Source organism: Pempheris klunzingeri, chromosome 21, assembly GCF_042242105.1.
Source record: "Pempheris klunzingeri isolate RE-2024b chromosome 21, fPemKlu1.hap1, whole genome shotgun sequence".
NCBI lineage: Eukaryota > Metazoa > Chordata > Actinopteri > Acropomatiformes > Pempheridae > Pempheris > Pempheris klunzingeri.
In genome coordinates, this window is record NC_092032.1 from 14,985,810 (window position 1) to 15,000,370 (window position 14,561).

The 14,561-nt window shown below is 42.9% G+C and overlaps 2 protein-coding genes across 2 annotated transcripts; both read left to right on the forward strand.

Moving 5' to 3' along the window:
* Positions 1–5,861: 5,861 nt before the first annotated feature.
* LOC139221421 (oxygen-regulated protein 1-like) lies at positions 5,862–7,247 on the forward strand. The gene is made up of 2 exons (XM_070853347.1): positions 5,862–6,494; positions 7,077–7,247. The coding sequence occupies exons 1-2, from the start codon at positions 5,862–5,864 to the stop codon at positions 7,245–7,247; spliced, it is 804 nt and encodes a 267-aa protein (XP_070709448.1).
* Positions 7,248–7,698: 451 nt separating this feature from the next.
* Positions 7,699–14,322, forward strand: LOC139221423 (uro-adherence factor A-like). The gene is made up of 3 exons (XM_070853349.1): positions 7,699–9,775; positions 9,827–12,411; positions 12,514–14,322. Exons 1-3 carry the CDS (start codon positions 7,699–7,701, stop codon positions 14,320–14,322), a joined length of 6,471 nt encoding a protein of 2,156 aa, XP_070709450.1.
* Positions 14,323–14,561: the final 239 nt, after the last annotated feature.

The window sequence follows — 14,561 nt, forward strand, 5'->3', positions numbered from 1 at the left end:
ACTTTTCACCCCACTAGAATTCCCTCCAGTATATACAAACAATAGACACCATCTCCATTGAAATTGATGGAGTCAGTAACCTGTTTGTGAACCCTGAACAGCAGGAACACTGATCTTTAACAGCCCACAGAGACAAGTCAAACAGTGGGCGACTCAGATTCACCACATCCTTTTGTTGTTGGGTTGAGCGAAAGTCAAGGTCAGCTCAGTAAGTCTTAACTGGTGTGTGTGTGTGTGTGTGTGTGTGTTTGAGTCAGTCAGTGTATTTGAATAAAAGAGAGGGGAGAAATAATGACTACGTGCACATTCCTGTGTATATGCCCACTGCTAAGTGTGTGTGTGTGTGTGTGTGAATGTGTGTGTTCATACACAGCACAGTGCATGTGCTGTTCACAGCGTCTGGAAAGTCCATTTGTGCGGCGGTCAGGATGCCAGTGTCTCACACAGGGAGGCCGCCTGTCTCGCCCTCTCCACTCCACTCAACTCTGTCGCTCAGTGACTGACCCTTAATCAGAGGAAGGTTGTCTGATGCGAGCACAGACGGATAAATCACTCCTCACCCAGGGCTGCTATCTGGGACGCGCGCAGCCAGGTTGTCCCGTCAGTGGACTGGCCCTCCGCCCGGGCCCTCCAAAGCTAACAGCCATGTGGTATTGAGCCCTTTGGTGAGGAGGACCCTGCCTGCCACTGCCCTCTGGAGAATAATAGTCCACATTCTGCGCATATCAGTATTTATATTGCTGTTGAGAGGCTTGGTTGTTGATATAGTGTATCCTCACAATCTGCAGACGCTTGAAAAGACACTGACTTGACATATCAGTTTTTAATCTGCCATTGTATTCTGTCTTTGTTTCCTTCATATATTTATTTTTTCAGTTCACACTGTTTTGCTCCAGTAGCCTTTATGGTGCTGAAAACGTGCTGTGTTCTTATTGTCTACAAACTGTCCTGCCAATTTGACACAGACACTATTCTGGTAAAATAGGGGTTAAAAGAAAAGAAACAAAAAGATATGAATACAGTCTAACATGTTTGTATAGCTACAGATCAGTCTTAAAATACTGAAAGTGTCAAAATGTGGCTCAAGTAAAAGTAGCAAACATAGAATTAGCAGCAAAATGTAATCAAAGATCTGTTAGTAAATAAAGAATAATAGAATAAAGAATGGCCCCACTTACTATGTTACATCATAAACTACAGAACTTGATTATTATTACTGATGCATTAACATGTAAGCACATGTAAGTGTGGCATAAAATAAAAATAGTCAAATAGTCTCTTAAAAATTAATGTATGAATTAAACTAAGGCTAACCGCTAGCTCACTAAATAATGCTAGTTAACTGGTTAATAGAACATTTTAAAGCTCACAGTAACATGTGCCACAAGCAGCATGTAGTAATAATAGTGTTGTAAAACGGCTTCACAAGTTCGAGACTACTTTTTTTTTTAAATGAATTTAAACACGGCATAGTTGACTAAGATTAGCTGTAGTTAGCCATGATAGCTAGGTGCTACCAGGGTTATCCCTCATTTTACTACCTAATCTCACACGTGTAATATTATTCAAAGTTATGAAAATAAGGTGTATTTGGCCAATGCTGCTTAAAACACAACTTTATCGTTTATAAATGTTGTGTAAACATTTACCGGGTACTTTATAAAGAACACCACAAAGTACATGTCTTCAAATTGTGCTCGTGGACTTTCCAGCACTGACAGCAACAAACATCTCTTAATGTTTGCCGTTAAACCCTGAAAGCAGATGCTGCTAAGAGAGGAAAGAGGTTAAGAAAATGAAATATGTGAAAACAATGGCCGAGCCTCTGATTGTTAAAGAATTGTGGTCAGCTTGAGTGCAGCCTAATTGAATAATGGTCATATCAGTGAACGAGTGGGGGTGCGGAGTGATTTACCGCACAGAGGAGCGTGCTTATCTCTCCCTCTGTCCCATGCAGGAAACACTGGGATGTCACCAGGCAGATTAAAAGCTTGGCACAGCTGATACGGACCGCTCAAAATGGATGGGGTGGGGACCTCTGACTGCTGTGCGAGGGGTTTTGGAGGGGAGGGGACAGGCGGTGGTGTGACCTTATGAGTCCTGTTTGGCAGGGATTCATTCAAAACCTGGGAATTCCACTGGAAGTTACTGTTAGACGGGGAAAAAAAGAGCCTAACATAATGTAACTTGAATGGAATTTTGAATAGTAAGCATATTTTTCGATCAGCGTCTGCCAAGCCTCGTTTTTTGAGCGCACATGAAACTGACCTCAGAGGTTAAAATGGAATCTATCAATCATTACTGTATATACCAGAAAAAAATCTGGTGTTTTTGGATGCAAGAGAAGTTTAAAAGAGATGATATTTGCAGCATTAGTCTTACTGTTAATTGAAGTGAATGTTTAAAACTGTTGTTGGTCACAGTGCAGCTGTATAGTTATAATTGAATTCCTGACAGCTGCAATGCTTGGAAGTTTAACCAGTTCTTACAAGGGCTACAAAATGAGCTGCACATTTTATTCCAAATGCCACTACAGAGGCTAAACGTGGCCCAACATCAGAGCAAACTGCTCTTATTTACTATGCCAGCCACCGATGTTCTTCTGCCCTTTTAAGCAGGAGCTGACTGAGGCCGGCTGAGACTCGTTGCCTCTTGAATTGAGGCAATATAAGCAGACTGAAGAGAGGTGTTTGATGGGAACACAGGCAGACAGATCTGGAGGAGCAGCTGCATGGACGACGCTGGGCCAAATATAGACAGGGGACAAGGGCCAAAACATATCACACATTTTTTCCCATTAACAGCATAGGTTTGAATCTAACTTGGCGCCAATTAGTTGCAGTATAGACTTAAAAATAGAGCATGGCAGGGGTGACAATACACTCGGAACGCAGAGACAGATATCTCTGTCATGGCGGCGTGTGATTTCACATGTAATCATGTGAAGGAAAAATAACAGTATTCATATCACCAGCTGGTTCGTTATAACTGTGACGCGGAAGGTTATGTGACAAATGGAGCTTCAGACATTTGTTGCTATTACCTGTCAAGCTACTTTGAGTGCAGCGCTTCAGCTCAGGCCTATTTTCAGTCTGATTCGGGTGTGTTTGGCAGGATCTGTGCTGCTGTATCAGTGTGACCAGCCGTTTTTACCCGCTTGGTTTCAACATTTGCTTGGCTCTTATCTCTGGGGTGGAGGGCTGGAATGAGGGGCATGCAGGCTTCGGGCCTACCTGTTTACTCTGAGGGCTTCCTCCATTGTCCCCCCCCCCCCCAGCTTCCTTTGAAGGATTTTTCACATTTTTGTGCTCGTTGTTGTTTTGGGAACAGGTCATGGACTAGGCACATGGGAGCCTCCTGTGGCATTCCTGAATCTCTGTCTGGTCGGGCTCAGCAGGAATTCTTTCCTACAGCACATATCGTCTCTTTCATACACACCTGAGATATTTTTACAGCTGCAAACTAAACAGTATGACAGAGTGTCATCACTTTGTCCTTTTATACTGAGCTGAAACCCGATAACTTTTGTATATTCCTTTGATTCCTTACCTTCAGCCCCAGGTTTACTGAGGAATGAAGTTATCCCTTGTTGACTAATCCCTTTCACGACAGGAATAGACTCACTTCAGTCCAGTTTTGGTAGCTGTTACGCAACTCGTGATAGTTCACGGTTAGGCATATACATGACCGGCTAATACCCTCAGTAATACGGTTCAACCTAATCTACTGGGCTCCACTACCCTTCTAAATTTAATTGTATTGCTAGAATGAGTCCTGTTTTTTTTTTTTGTGGTGACTATAAAAGTCTCTAAGCGTGTTTGCTATTAAAGGAATGTCCACTTTATTTTTAAATTTCTTATTTTATACTAACATACACTGTATGTTTTCAGAACACACTGGGTCCAAGTAAATCTCCAAGGAAAAAACTAATGTACAAGACAAAAATTAATTTCTGACTTATTACATGATAATCAGTCTGATTTAAAGTTATTAAGATCACGGCTTTAATCGAAAACAAGTGCTCCTCTTGAAGGGTCCTGCTAGTGAAGGGTCCCTAATCTTATTATCTAACAAGGCCTTCAATGAGATTACAAGCCTGCATGAATATTACAACTGACACGGATTCACCATCTGCTGCCACCGGCGGAGAAAACGCAGCTCTCTTTGTGGTTCATATAATCTTCAACAGGTGCAATGTTCTTCTCTTATTTCAGAGTCAAATAAGAGCAAAACATAAATACAAAAACATTAAAATATGCTTTGATATATTATAGTGCAACAGGCCCAAATCACTCTCAGAAAACTTGTGTCGGTTTAATAGTAACTTCTCTTTCCCTCTTATATTCTCCAGTGACTCGACAGTGAGAGTGTGTGTGTTTTTACATTTTTGATTATGTTAATTTTATTGTTTCAATGTTTTTCCTTTTTTTATGTAGCAAAAGAAGCCCAATTGACAAAATATACGCAGGAAAAAACTTTTATACAAACGTGTTTCAGGCCTATTTAACATATAAAACATATAATTCAAATATTTCAGGTCTGTAGTCCACCTCTTCGCCCTGCTATGAGAGCTCTACATGCATCTGTGTGACACACCTTTCTGAAGAGGATTTCCATGCACTGCACTTGCAGTGGAGATTAACTTTAAGCAAAGATTAAGCAAATTAACCATGATGGTGCCTCCCGAAATAAACTGTTGCTGTGCAGTTAGTTCAACAGCAGTCATCATGTAGAGCATGGAATAACATCTCATGGATCCTTTCAAAACGGCTGGGAATTTCATGATGCCGACGTAGGTGAGTTCACTTAGAAGTACGGAAATTTTGTGCATTCGTTTGCTCACGGAGTTTAACTGGTTTACTGCCTCCAGTTATAATCTGTACTTATGTATTACACTTGCAGCATTAGAAATGCTACGACCATATTTTTTAACCACGTCGTTTTATTTTGTTAATGTTAATGATAATGGTAATATGTTGTCCTGACTATGAAAAAAATGTTGGACTGTTGACAAATAGGCCACTAATACTGCTACTACTAATAATAACACAAACTACTAATGCTAAATAATACATCTAAAATGTGTTTTTATTAACTTCTAAAATATTTTTTTTAATATCAGATTCAATAAAATTATTTAAGAATATTCTGTAATTTATCACTTAAGTTTTCATGTGAAATGCACAATAATTTATGTGGTAAAACATTGGGTGTCTAATTCTTGTTTCTGCAAACATTTCCATATTAAAAGCATAATACTGAAATGTGGTATAAGATTATTCTCAGATCTTAATTTGCTAAAAGAAAAACTGGGTGCAATAAAAACTTGTGAAAGAGAATAATCTGTAACACATTTCTGAATCCTGTGTGTTGCTCTACTGTTGTTGAAATCCAGGGAATCAAATAATTGAGGACGCCATTTGCGTGACACGTTTGCCAGAAGTGAGGTCACGTTACCTGATGGCAACAGTCATACAAAGTAAACAACATATGTCTCAGCTGTTTGTGTGTTGACCCAGTTGCATAAGTCCTATAATGTGCAAATGTCTTTTTTGACATTTTTATCTTCATAAAGTTTCTTCTTAGCATTATTGGTTACTGCATCATTTAAATAAGGAAAAAAAAAAATTTATATCTTTGAAGATTATTGTTTACTGTAAAAAGATTTTGTGTGTAGAAGCATTTTGAAAAACCTTTTCTCGCTCTTCGCCACTGATGATGTGAAGGAAACTTGAAAAACATCTTCATTCAACTGAGAATAACAAAGTGAAGAAAAACAGGACATCTCTATGTTTCCATTAAATGCCTAATTATTTACTTCCCTTTTCTCACCTTCCAGCCAATCAGAGATGATGAACGACATGGGATTTCGGAGGGTCCTCCCTGACCAGTCATCGGGGAGCGGACACACCTTTGGCACCCCCCGCCACCAAAGCATCATCGACCCTATTCCATCAAAGCGGGTCTGCTTCTACAAAAGTGGAGATCCTCAGTTTAATGGTCTACGCATGGTCATCAATAACCGCACCTTCAAAACATTTGATGCGCTCCTGGACAGTCTCTCTAAAAAGGTTCCCTTACCATTTGGGGTGAGGAACATCACCACCCCTCGGGGGGTTCATGCAATCTACTCTTTGAATGAACTGGAAGATGGGAAATCCTACATCTGCTCTGATAGCCGTAAGGTGAAACCTATCAACCTGGCACTGGCCAGGAAGAAGCTACCGCCGTGGTACAACGCCAGGCCTGTTAGTTCCCGCCGTCGGACGGTGCAGCAGGCCAGGTTCTTCCCCGGCCGGAGCATCCATAAACAGGAGTCGATGGCTGTGCGCACACCAAAGAGGCTACTTGTTTTTCGCAATGGGGACCCCACTGTAAAGCACACAGTGTTGCTTCACAAGAGGACTACGCCCACTTTTGAGTCCATCCTGGCATATATCTCAGAACTGATCCATTTTCATGTGGTGAAGTTACACACATCTGATGGCAGACGTGTGAGTGGCCTCTGTCAACCCAACACAAACAGCACAATTCATTTCTAAGAGGAAACTAGGATTTTACAAGCGATACAGATACAGCCTTACCTCACAAAACCATGACCATATTATTACACAACTGCTTTATATAATAAGACTATATTTCAACAGATACATAGATAGACATCTTATCATCTAAATATTTTAGAAACCCTTCATTGACATTGCCCTGTTAGAACATAATGCTAATATACATTTAAGGCTTTGGTAGCATCATTATTGACCCATTAAGAACGGGCTTGAGCCTGGCCTGTAAATAACTGTCACACGAAAAGAGAAAGCGCTAAGCTCCTTTAGCATCTTACCCTAATGCTACGTACATACTGAGGAAAGGCACTCTGGCCCACTGCACTGCCAGGCTCTGGGTCATGGATCTATTGTAAATTCAAGTGCCATTTTAAATTGTAGATTTAATCCAAACTTGTCATACATATACATGAATGTAATTATTTATAATAACACTCCCTAACCTGCATTCTACCCATTCTATCTTGTGCTAAAATGCCATTAGACTGATGAATCCTTTTCTGTCCACTGCAGGTGGATGGTCTCACAGGCTTGATAATGTGCTCTGGCACTGTAGTGGCTGCAGGCAGGGAGCCATTCAGGCCTGCAAACTACGACATACAGAGCTCACCAGCTCCAACAAAGCTGCCGACCAATCGAATGGGTGTCAGAAGACTAAAGGCTTTACACCGTAAGTTTACTTAATAATCAGTTGGTTTTTTATGGTTTTTATTTAGTTGATGAGAGCTTATATACTCATTGATAGAGCTGTATTCTTATGAAGCATAGAGTGTGTCTGCAGTAATCTACCTGCTCTCATGGGATGAAGGCTGGGAAAGTGCTGAGGCCATGATATTACGTATAATACCATAGATGACCTACATACGCCGTCGATGTGGCTGCTGGCTATTGTTCTTCATGAGCTGTGAATAGTTTTGCCATCTTCCTAACGTTTCATTTTTTCTCTTTCTTTTCCTTTCATGCTTCTGGGACTTCCTCTTCAACATTCCTGCCTATCCTCTTCAATCTTTGTCTGAAATCTTTGGATATTTCTATTTTATTTTTCAACATGAACCTTTTTTGTACCTGATTGGCTCTTTTGACTGACTGGACAGGCAAAAAGAAATTACTATCATATACCGCAAAGTCAAGAAAAATGTCCCCCTCATCTGAGAGGTACATCGTGAATCGAATCCATAACTCCATCGCAGAAACTTCATGTGACCTTCCCAGTTACCCCACAAACTCTGTTGACTTTGAGTCTGGTCATGTGCTGGAGTCAGTAACAGAAACTGAGCGGGACACCTGCCTCGGCGATGGCGCTGGAGGCCAGGACTGCTTGCTGCCCACAGAGGATGACATTGAGAAGTCCTTTCGAGTGAACCAAGACGGTAGCATGACAGTGGAGATGAGAGTGCGACTGACAATTAAGGAAGAGGAAACCATCCATTGGACGACCACTCTGACACGCTCAAGTGTGGCCAATCAGCTTAATCTGAACAGTTTACCGGAGCCTGAGGCAGAGGAGGAGAGCATGTCAAAATCAAACTCACCAGACTTACAAAGTCCTGCTGCCTCCATTAACTCCATACAAAGGGACAAAGCTGAGGATAACAATGACGAGGATCCACCATCGCTGGGCAATGGAGCTTTCAGTGAGAGTAGTAATGAAGAGGATGATCTAAACATACAGGCGGACATATTGTCCCCCAGGAGAGCTTCAACACCTGGGCACAAGCAAATTAGAAAAAAGCAAGCCTCTATGGAAAGCATACATTCAGTGACGGCAGAGGGGATTCAGGAAGGATTGGTTGGGTCTTACTACAGAGAGCAGCATGAACATAGAGCCGTGACAGAGCAGTACTGCATGGTCAGACAGAGTAGCACAAGACCGGTGCCCAAACCTAGACAACTTGGCTCTGTGGATGCCAGCAATATACACACCAGAAATGTATCCACATTCAAATCAGCAGGGCTGACTGAAATCCTACAGACTGAATCCAGCAGAGAGGAGGTCACTGAAACTGTCTTACACATATATGAACAGCAGACCTGCCAGGATAATTTCTTTGCAAACCTTTGTGCACAGTCTCCCCCTGGGATTCCTTTTTGCAGGCCAGCTACCTCAGGAACTGGACGACTCAGCTCCAATAATGAGTATGAACCCGAGCCCTGGAGGCCATCAACAGCTTCAGAGTCAATCAGCATCTGGAGAGCTGAGAGCATGTCAGTAACATCTGATTTAACTGTGCCCTCACTGATGACTCGTACAGTTCAAGCAACAAATGCAGAACAACGATTCCCGAAGTCCACTAAAGACAAAAACAACCCCCAAAAAAGAGAGGTCAATAAAGATAAAAGAGTATCCTCGAAACCCAAAGTGATCAACAAACGTGTTGGTCGGCTCATGTCACCAAGGAAAAGACAAAAAGAAAGTTCTGCAGAGGCAACAGAGAAACATAAGAAAGTGAAAACCTTCTCCAGTGCTGGTTTCATTAAGAAAATTTATGGGAATAAATCGAAATCACCAAAAAGCATGACAAAGCCGAAGACGGGATCAATACAAAATGGAGATGGGGATGTTACAGCGAACAGCTCAGAACAGTCGGTAGACACAAACAAATGTAATCTCAAAGACCCAAACACACCAGCAGCATTGAAAGAAAATACAGGTGAGAAAAGAAATTCTTTTGAGAAAAGCAGGCTGAATATTGATTCCAATGAAGAAAGCCAAATGCGGGGAATACTGATGCGGCAGACATCAGTGCATCAAGAGAAAAAGAGCGAGAACGCGTCCTGTGATGCCAGCGAAAACATGTCACTCCCGGCTTTTAACTCCTTCAGCTCTGCTACCAATGAATATGTGGAAAACTGGCTGGAGAAAGCCCATCTTCATGCCACAGCCTACCCAGATGAGGAGAGAAAAAAATTAGAAGGGGTTACTCTAGTGCAAACAGAAAATGTCAGGTGTGGAGAGTCTGAAAATGAGGAGACAGAAATAGAAACACACCAAACTCTCAAAACTGACCTGCTTCCGGAGAGCATGCCAGTGGCTTCAGTCAAACAGAGAATCCAGTCCTTTGAAAACAAATCATCAAGTCCATCATCTGAGAAAAAAACAGTCAATCAGCAAATCCTCCACAGCCATGAAGCCACTACAAACACAGAAGACTGCAAAAGATTAGGTCAAAATAATATAGCTGAGTTAAAGCCTCTCTTGAATCCTGAATCCTGTCCTGAAATAATTCCACCAGTTCAGAATGCCTCAACAGAAATGCCGTTAGGTAGTGAATTGGAAAATAACTCAAGTCCAATCAAAATCTTATTTCAAAAAGCAACATTTTCCAGTTCACTCTCAATGGAGCTGCTACCACCACCACCACCACCTGCTGAAAACACAGAGCTACCAAACACTGAATATTGCGAGATGGATGCATCTCCAGTGGCCAGCAGCCCATTATATAGGCTCTCATCAGCGAGCAGTCAAATGTCAGATAATCTTCCATTATCTATCAGTCCAACATCTGACAAGGTCATATTACCTACCGACCACACAACGGAAATGACAACATCAGTTCAGACTGACATTCCTTCCACGCTGGAGGAAGCACCATTACCAAGAACTCCATCTATTAAAAGGGCCCCTTTGGTCAGTAATACATCTCTTGACAGGAAAATGTCTCTCAGAAAGGCTTGTGTGGACAAATATACTTTATGTAGTGATGCCACATCAGACATTACTACATTATCTTCTCCCATCAACGCTGTGGGTGATAATGTACTGTCAGACGGCATCTGTCCAACAAGGACACAACAACCTGAGGAGACACAGCAATCAAACAACATCTCGAATTTGATAAATAGTCCGTTATGTTCTTCTGCGTCTCCTACTAGTTTAACATCTGAGGGGGGAGTGTCATCAGTCAGTATATCATCAAGCGATCTTCCACTTAAAGAGACAAAAACACGGCTTGCAACTCAAAAAGAGGCATCATCACCTAAACCCCTGGTGAAAAAAGTAAAACCTATGAGCAGCCCGTCTCCAGAGAGAAAACCCCAATCCAAGATATTCTCTCCTGAATCGACTCGTAATTCTCCCAAATTATCATCATTACGTAACCGCTCTCCTGATAAGACTATGTCACCAAACACAGGAATACGAAAGCTTGCAACGCCAAACGCAAGCCCCTCCACTGAGAGAAAGCAGCTTTATAAGCCTCAATCACAAAAGAGATCGTCTCCATATTCTCAGTCTCTGGACATGGTGTCACCGCCAGTCAGACACAAGTCTGGTAGAAAGCTGCTCTCAAGTAATCTTTCCTCAGACAACGCTTCAGAGCCCACAAATAAGACCCAAAGGAAACCATCATCTGAACGAAACCGCCACCAAACGCCACAGTCAATAAAATCAACACCTGATTTGGACCAAACACTAACTTGTAATGCTCTAATGCCACTGGAAGCTGATCAGAGTCATGAGGCAGATGATCTTATCACAGCAGATCAAGAGGAATCCAGGACAGAAACACAAATAATGTCGCAGCCATTAAACATCACAGATCAGCCAAACATGAGACCTGTGCTTGAGAAGATTTGCTACTCAATAAAGTCAATAAGACAAATCACACAGAATAAACGTCCGTCGTGTCTGGAGAAGTCCAACAGCCTGCCTGACTTCTCCTCTCATGTGGCCTCTACATTTGGCTCATCATCTAAAGCTCTCCTCGCTTTCCTGTCTGTCATGACCCTAAAGGAAGGCATCACAAACCGAAACATGGATGAGCTGAACGCAAACCACGTCAGCTGTGCCGAGGCTCTGAAAATGATCTATTCTCTCAAAGAAATAGCGAGCATCGAGGATTCCCACAGGTTAAACGTTAGCTTGTCAAATTTACAGCAATCCGCTTCCAAGCAGCTCCTGCAAAGTTGGAAGGGCTTTCAGGAACTCAGCGACAAGTGCAAGAGTCGCAGCTCAACACCCAATGATTCAGAGCTCGTGCTTGTAACTGAGGCTGGCCCTGACAACGACTGTGGCATTGATGAAAATGTTATTGATGAGCTCATGGAGGATCTTGACATGCCTGAGATGCTCAAGGAGGAATTGGCCTCTCTGTCAGCGGGTGTCAAAAGTGACAGTGACCGTAATAACGATGTCACGGATGTTACGCTAGATGAGAAAGCAAATGTTGATGTGAGTTACATCACTGAAAAATTCACAGACATTAACCAGCCAAAACAATCAAGTACTGGTGGTACAACAGAGACAGTGAAGCACAAAGACAGCCAGCGGGGGGAGGATGGAGTGGCCACATGTCCACCCGCTGAACCTAATAATGAACACACACCTGAAAAAAGGGAGCTTTACGCTCCAGCTCTGGAGGCAAACGTGAATGAAGTAGTCTGCAGCAAGAAAAATCTTGAACAAGACAGTTGTACCTCTGAGGTAGAGGAACAAGATGTGGAAGGTAATCGGCTGCAGACGCACAGTGAGGAGAGCGTGAGTATTCCAGAGAATGAGCTTACCCATGACGACGAATCAGGTTTAGAGCAGGAGGGGCAGAAGATGCCAAGTGCCAGTAAAGATTTAGAGCAGGAGGTGAGCTGTGAGAAAAGAGTTTCTAGCTCAGAAGCAGAAGAGCACGAAGAGATAGAACAGGAGATCGAAGAAAGCAACGACTTGTGTAACCCAGAAAGTCACTCTGAGGAGGAAGAGAACAAGAAACCAAGCTCCAATTACTACGTAGAGCTGAATGTAGGAAGGAAGGCAAGAATATCCAGCCCAGATATTCGAAACACGTCTAAGGAAGAGGAAGAGCAACCGGAGGCTGAATGTCGGGACCTGAGCGACAAAAGTGCTTCATCAAAACCTGTGAGTCAATCTAAGAAAACCAAAATTACACGTAACTCAGATGTGGATGAGGCATCTTCAGACGAAAAGAAGCAATATAAGAAACTCAAGGTTATCGTTGAGGAAGAGCAGGAGAGCGTAGACGAGGAAGAACATTTTGAAGATCCTCCAGATTACGGGAAACAAACAAAAAGAAGAGACTTTAGAGAGTTAAATGCTTTGATAGAAGAGACAGATGAGGACAAAGTCAGCTCAGATGATGAGGACCACCATGGTGATAAACCCCAAATCTGTGATCAGACAAAAAGCCAAAATACTATAGAAGCAGATCCAAGCAATTTGATAGAAAATCAGGATTCATATACAAAAAACAACAAAAGCAGTTTGACAAAGTCTGACAGTTTAGGAAAGCGTTATAGATTTAATGCTGATGAGGATAGTGGGAATGACCACAGCAGCTGTGAGGAACACGTAGAGGTTGAACAACCAAAGTTCGAAGATGAACTAATCAGCACCTCAATTGATGAGGATTTAAGCTACTTTGAGAAAGAATCCAGCTCAGAGGAGGAACATGCAGTTATGAGCAGATACATAGAAGAGAGCTGTGCAGAATACCAGGGAGCTCCGGCATTGGCAGCACAGTCTGAGGTTACAAAATGTGAAAAGGCTGCGGCTGAAGAAATATTATCCCAATCTGTCGCAGAGAGAGTAATTCTTTTGGAAAAGCAAGTTGCTGATGCCCGGAGGAAAAATAATACAACAGATAGTTCGACAATGAAACGCTTCTCACAGAGAAATGCCCCTCCTGAGTCGGAGGGTGAGGATTCTCCTTCTGATTTGCCCACATCTGGATCGGGTCTTAGCTCTCGATCGGCTCCTCAGTCATCGTTATCTTTCAGCTACGATTCCAGTGGCGTTATAACCACAGAGCCTGAAGGCAACAGGGTCAGAGCCATCAGGGAAATGTTCCTGGCAAAGAGTGCCACAGATACCCAGCACGGACATCGGCGTATCCAAAGTTCGAACACTAAGGAGCCATCCGAGTTAAGAGCCGAGACTTCAGCTAGTGCCGGGTATCAGTCTCAGACTTCAAGTGAGCGGTCCAGTGGTGAAGAGGATTCACCGCGGAAATCCATCACTAAAGGCTTTGTGAGGAGAACAATTGAAAGGCTGTATGGCAAGAAAGATGCTCCTGCTGATGAGGAACCGAGTGAAAGGCCTCTATCTGCGTCTAAAGAGAAAAAGAAGGAACATTCAAGCATTTTCTCTCCCTTCCACATAGCCCGGTCCTCTGTGTCTGAGTTGTCTTACTTCAATTCCACTGGTGCCCTGGACAGCTTGAGTGACGCAACACGATGCATAGCTTTCAATGCACAAGTCGGGCCTGAAGACACTGTCCCTTATGATAACGGCCAGTGGCTCCTTAGAGACAACACACTAATCAGAAAGTCTGTCTCAGACCCAGCCGGAATTAGCAAAACCTTCACAAACTCTCCTCAAGGCGAAGGGATGTGTGAGGATACTGAAGAGAACAACCCCAATTCAGTGTGCAGCACAAAGTCTGAAGTGGGAGATAAGAAGAAGTCGTCTTCAGGGAGGTGCACCTACTTCTCTTTGCCGCACGGCAGTGACTCAGACGCGTGTCAAGATGACCTGAGCACAGTTAGCAAGAGCAGCACAGCGGGAGACAGCATCACAGACGCAAAGGACAATTCAGAGGACACCAAAACGAGGAACGGCATGCTGCCTGCTGTTACTGACTTTAAGATGATGGATAACAAAGTGCACCCGCTGGTGGAGCTTCCACCTGATGGGGAGGTTGTAGTTGTGCAGCCTGGGAAAGGTCAGGGGGTTGTGAACAGACGGCTTCAAGAGCCTGATCTGTTGGACTTCCTGTACAATTTTTGTGGACAGAATTGCCCCATCCTGTGAGGACATTTCTTTTGGCTTTTTATCACAGCCACAAAACAAGGACTAAGGACTTTCTTTTGTCTAAAAACGTGTTCAACTGTTGGGCTACAGTATGATATGTTGTCTTTGGTGCCTACACTTTGATGTTGCCATAGCCTTGGCATAATACACTATCATATGTCAACTCATTTGAGCTAACTGTCGAATGTGTAACCGTGTGTGACAGATGCACACAGATTTTACTGCATATGTTAAGACCC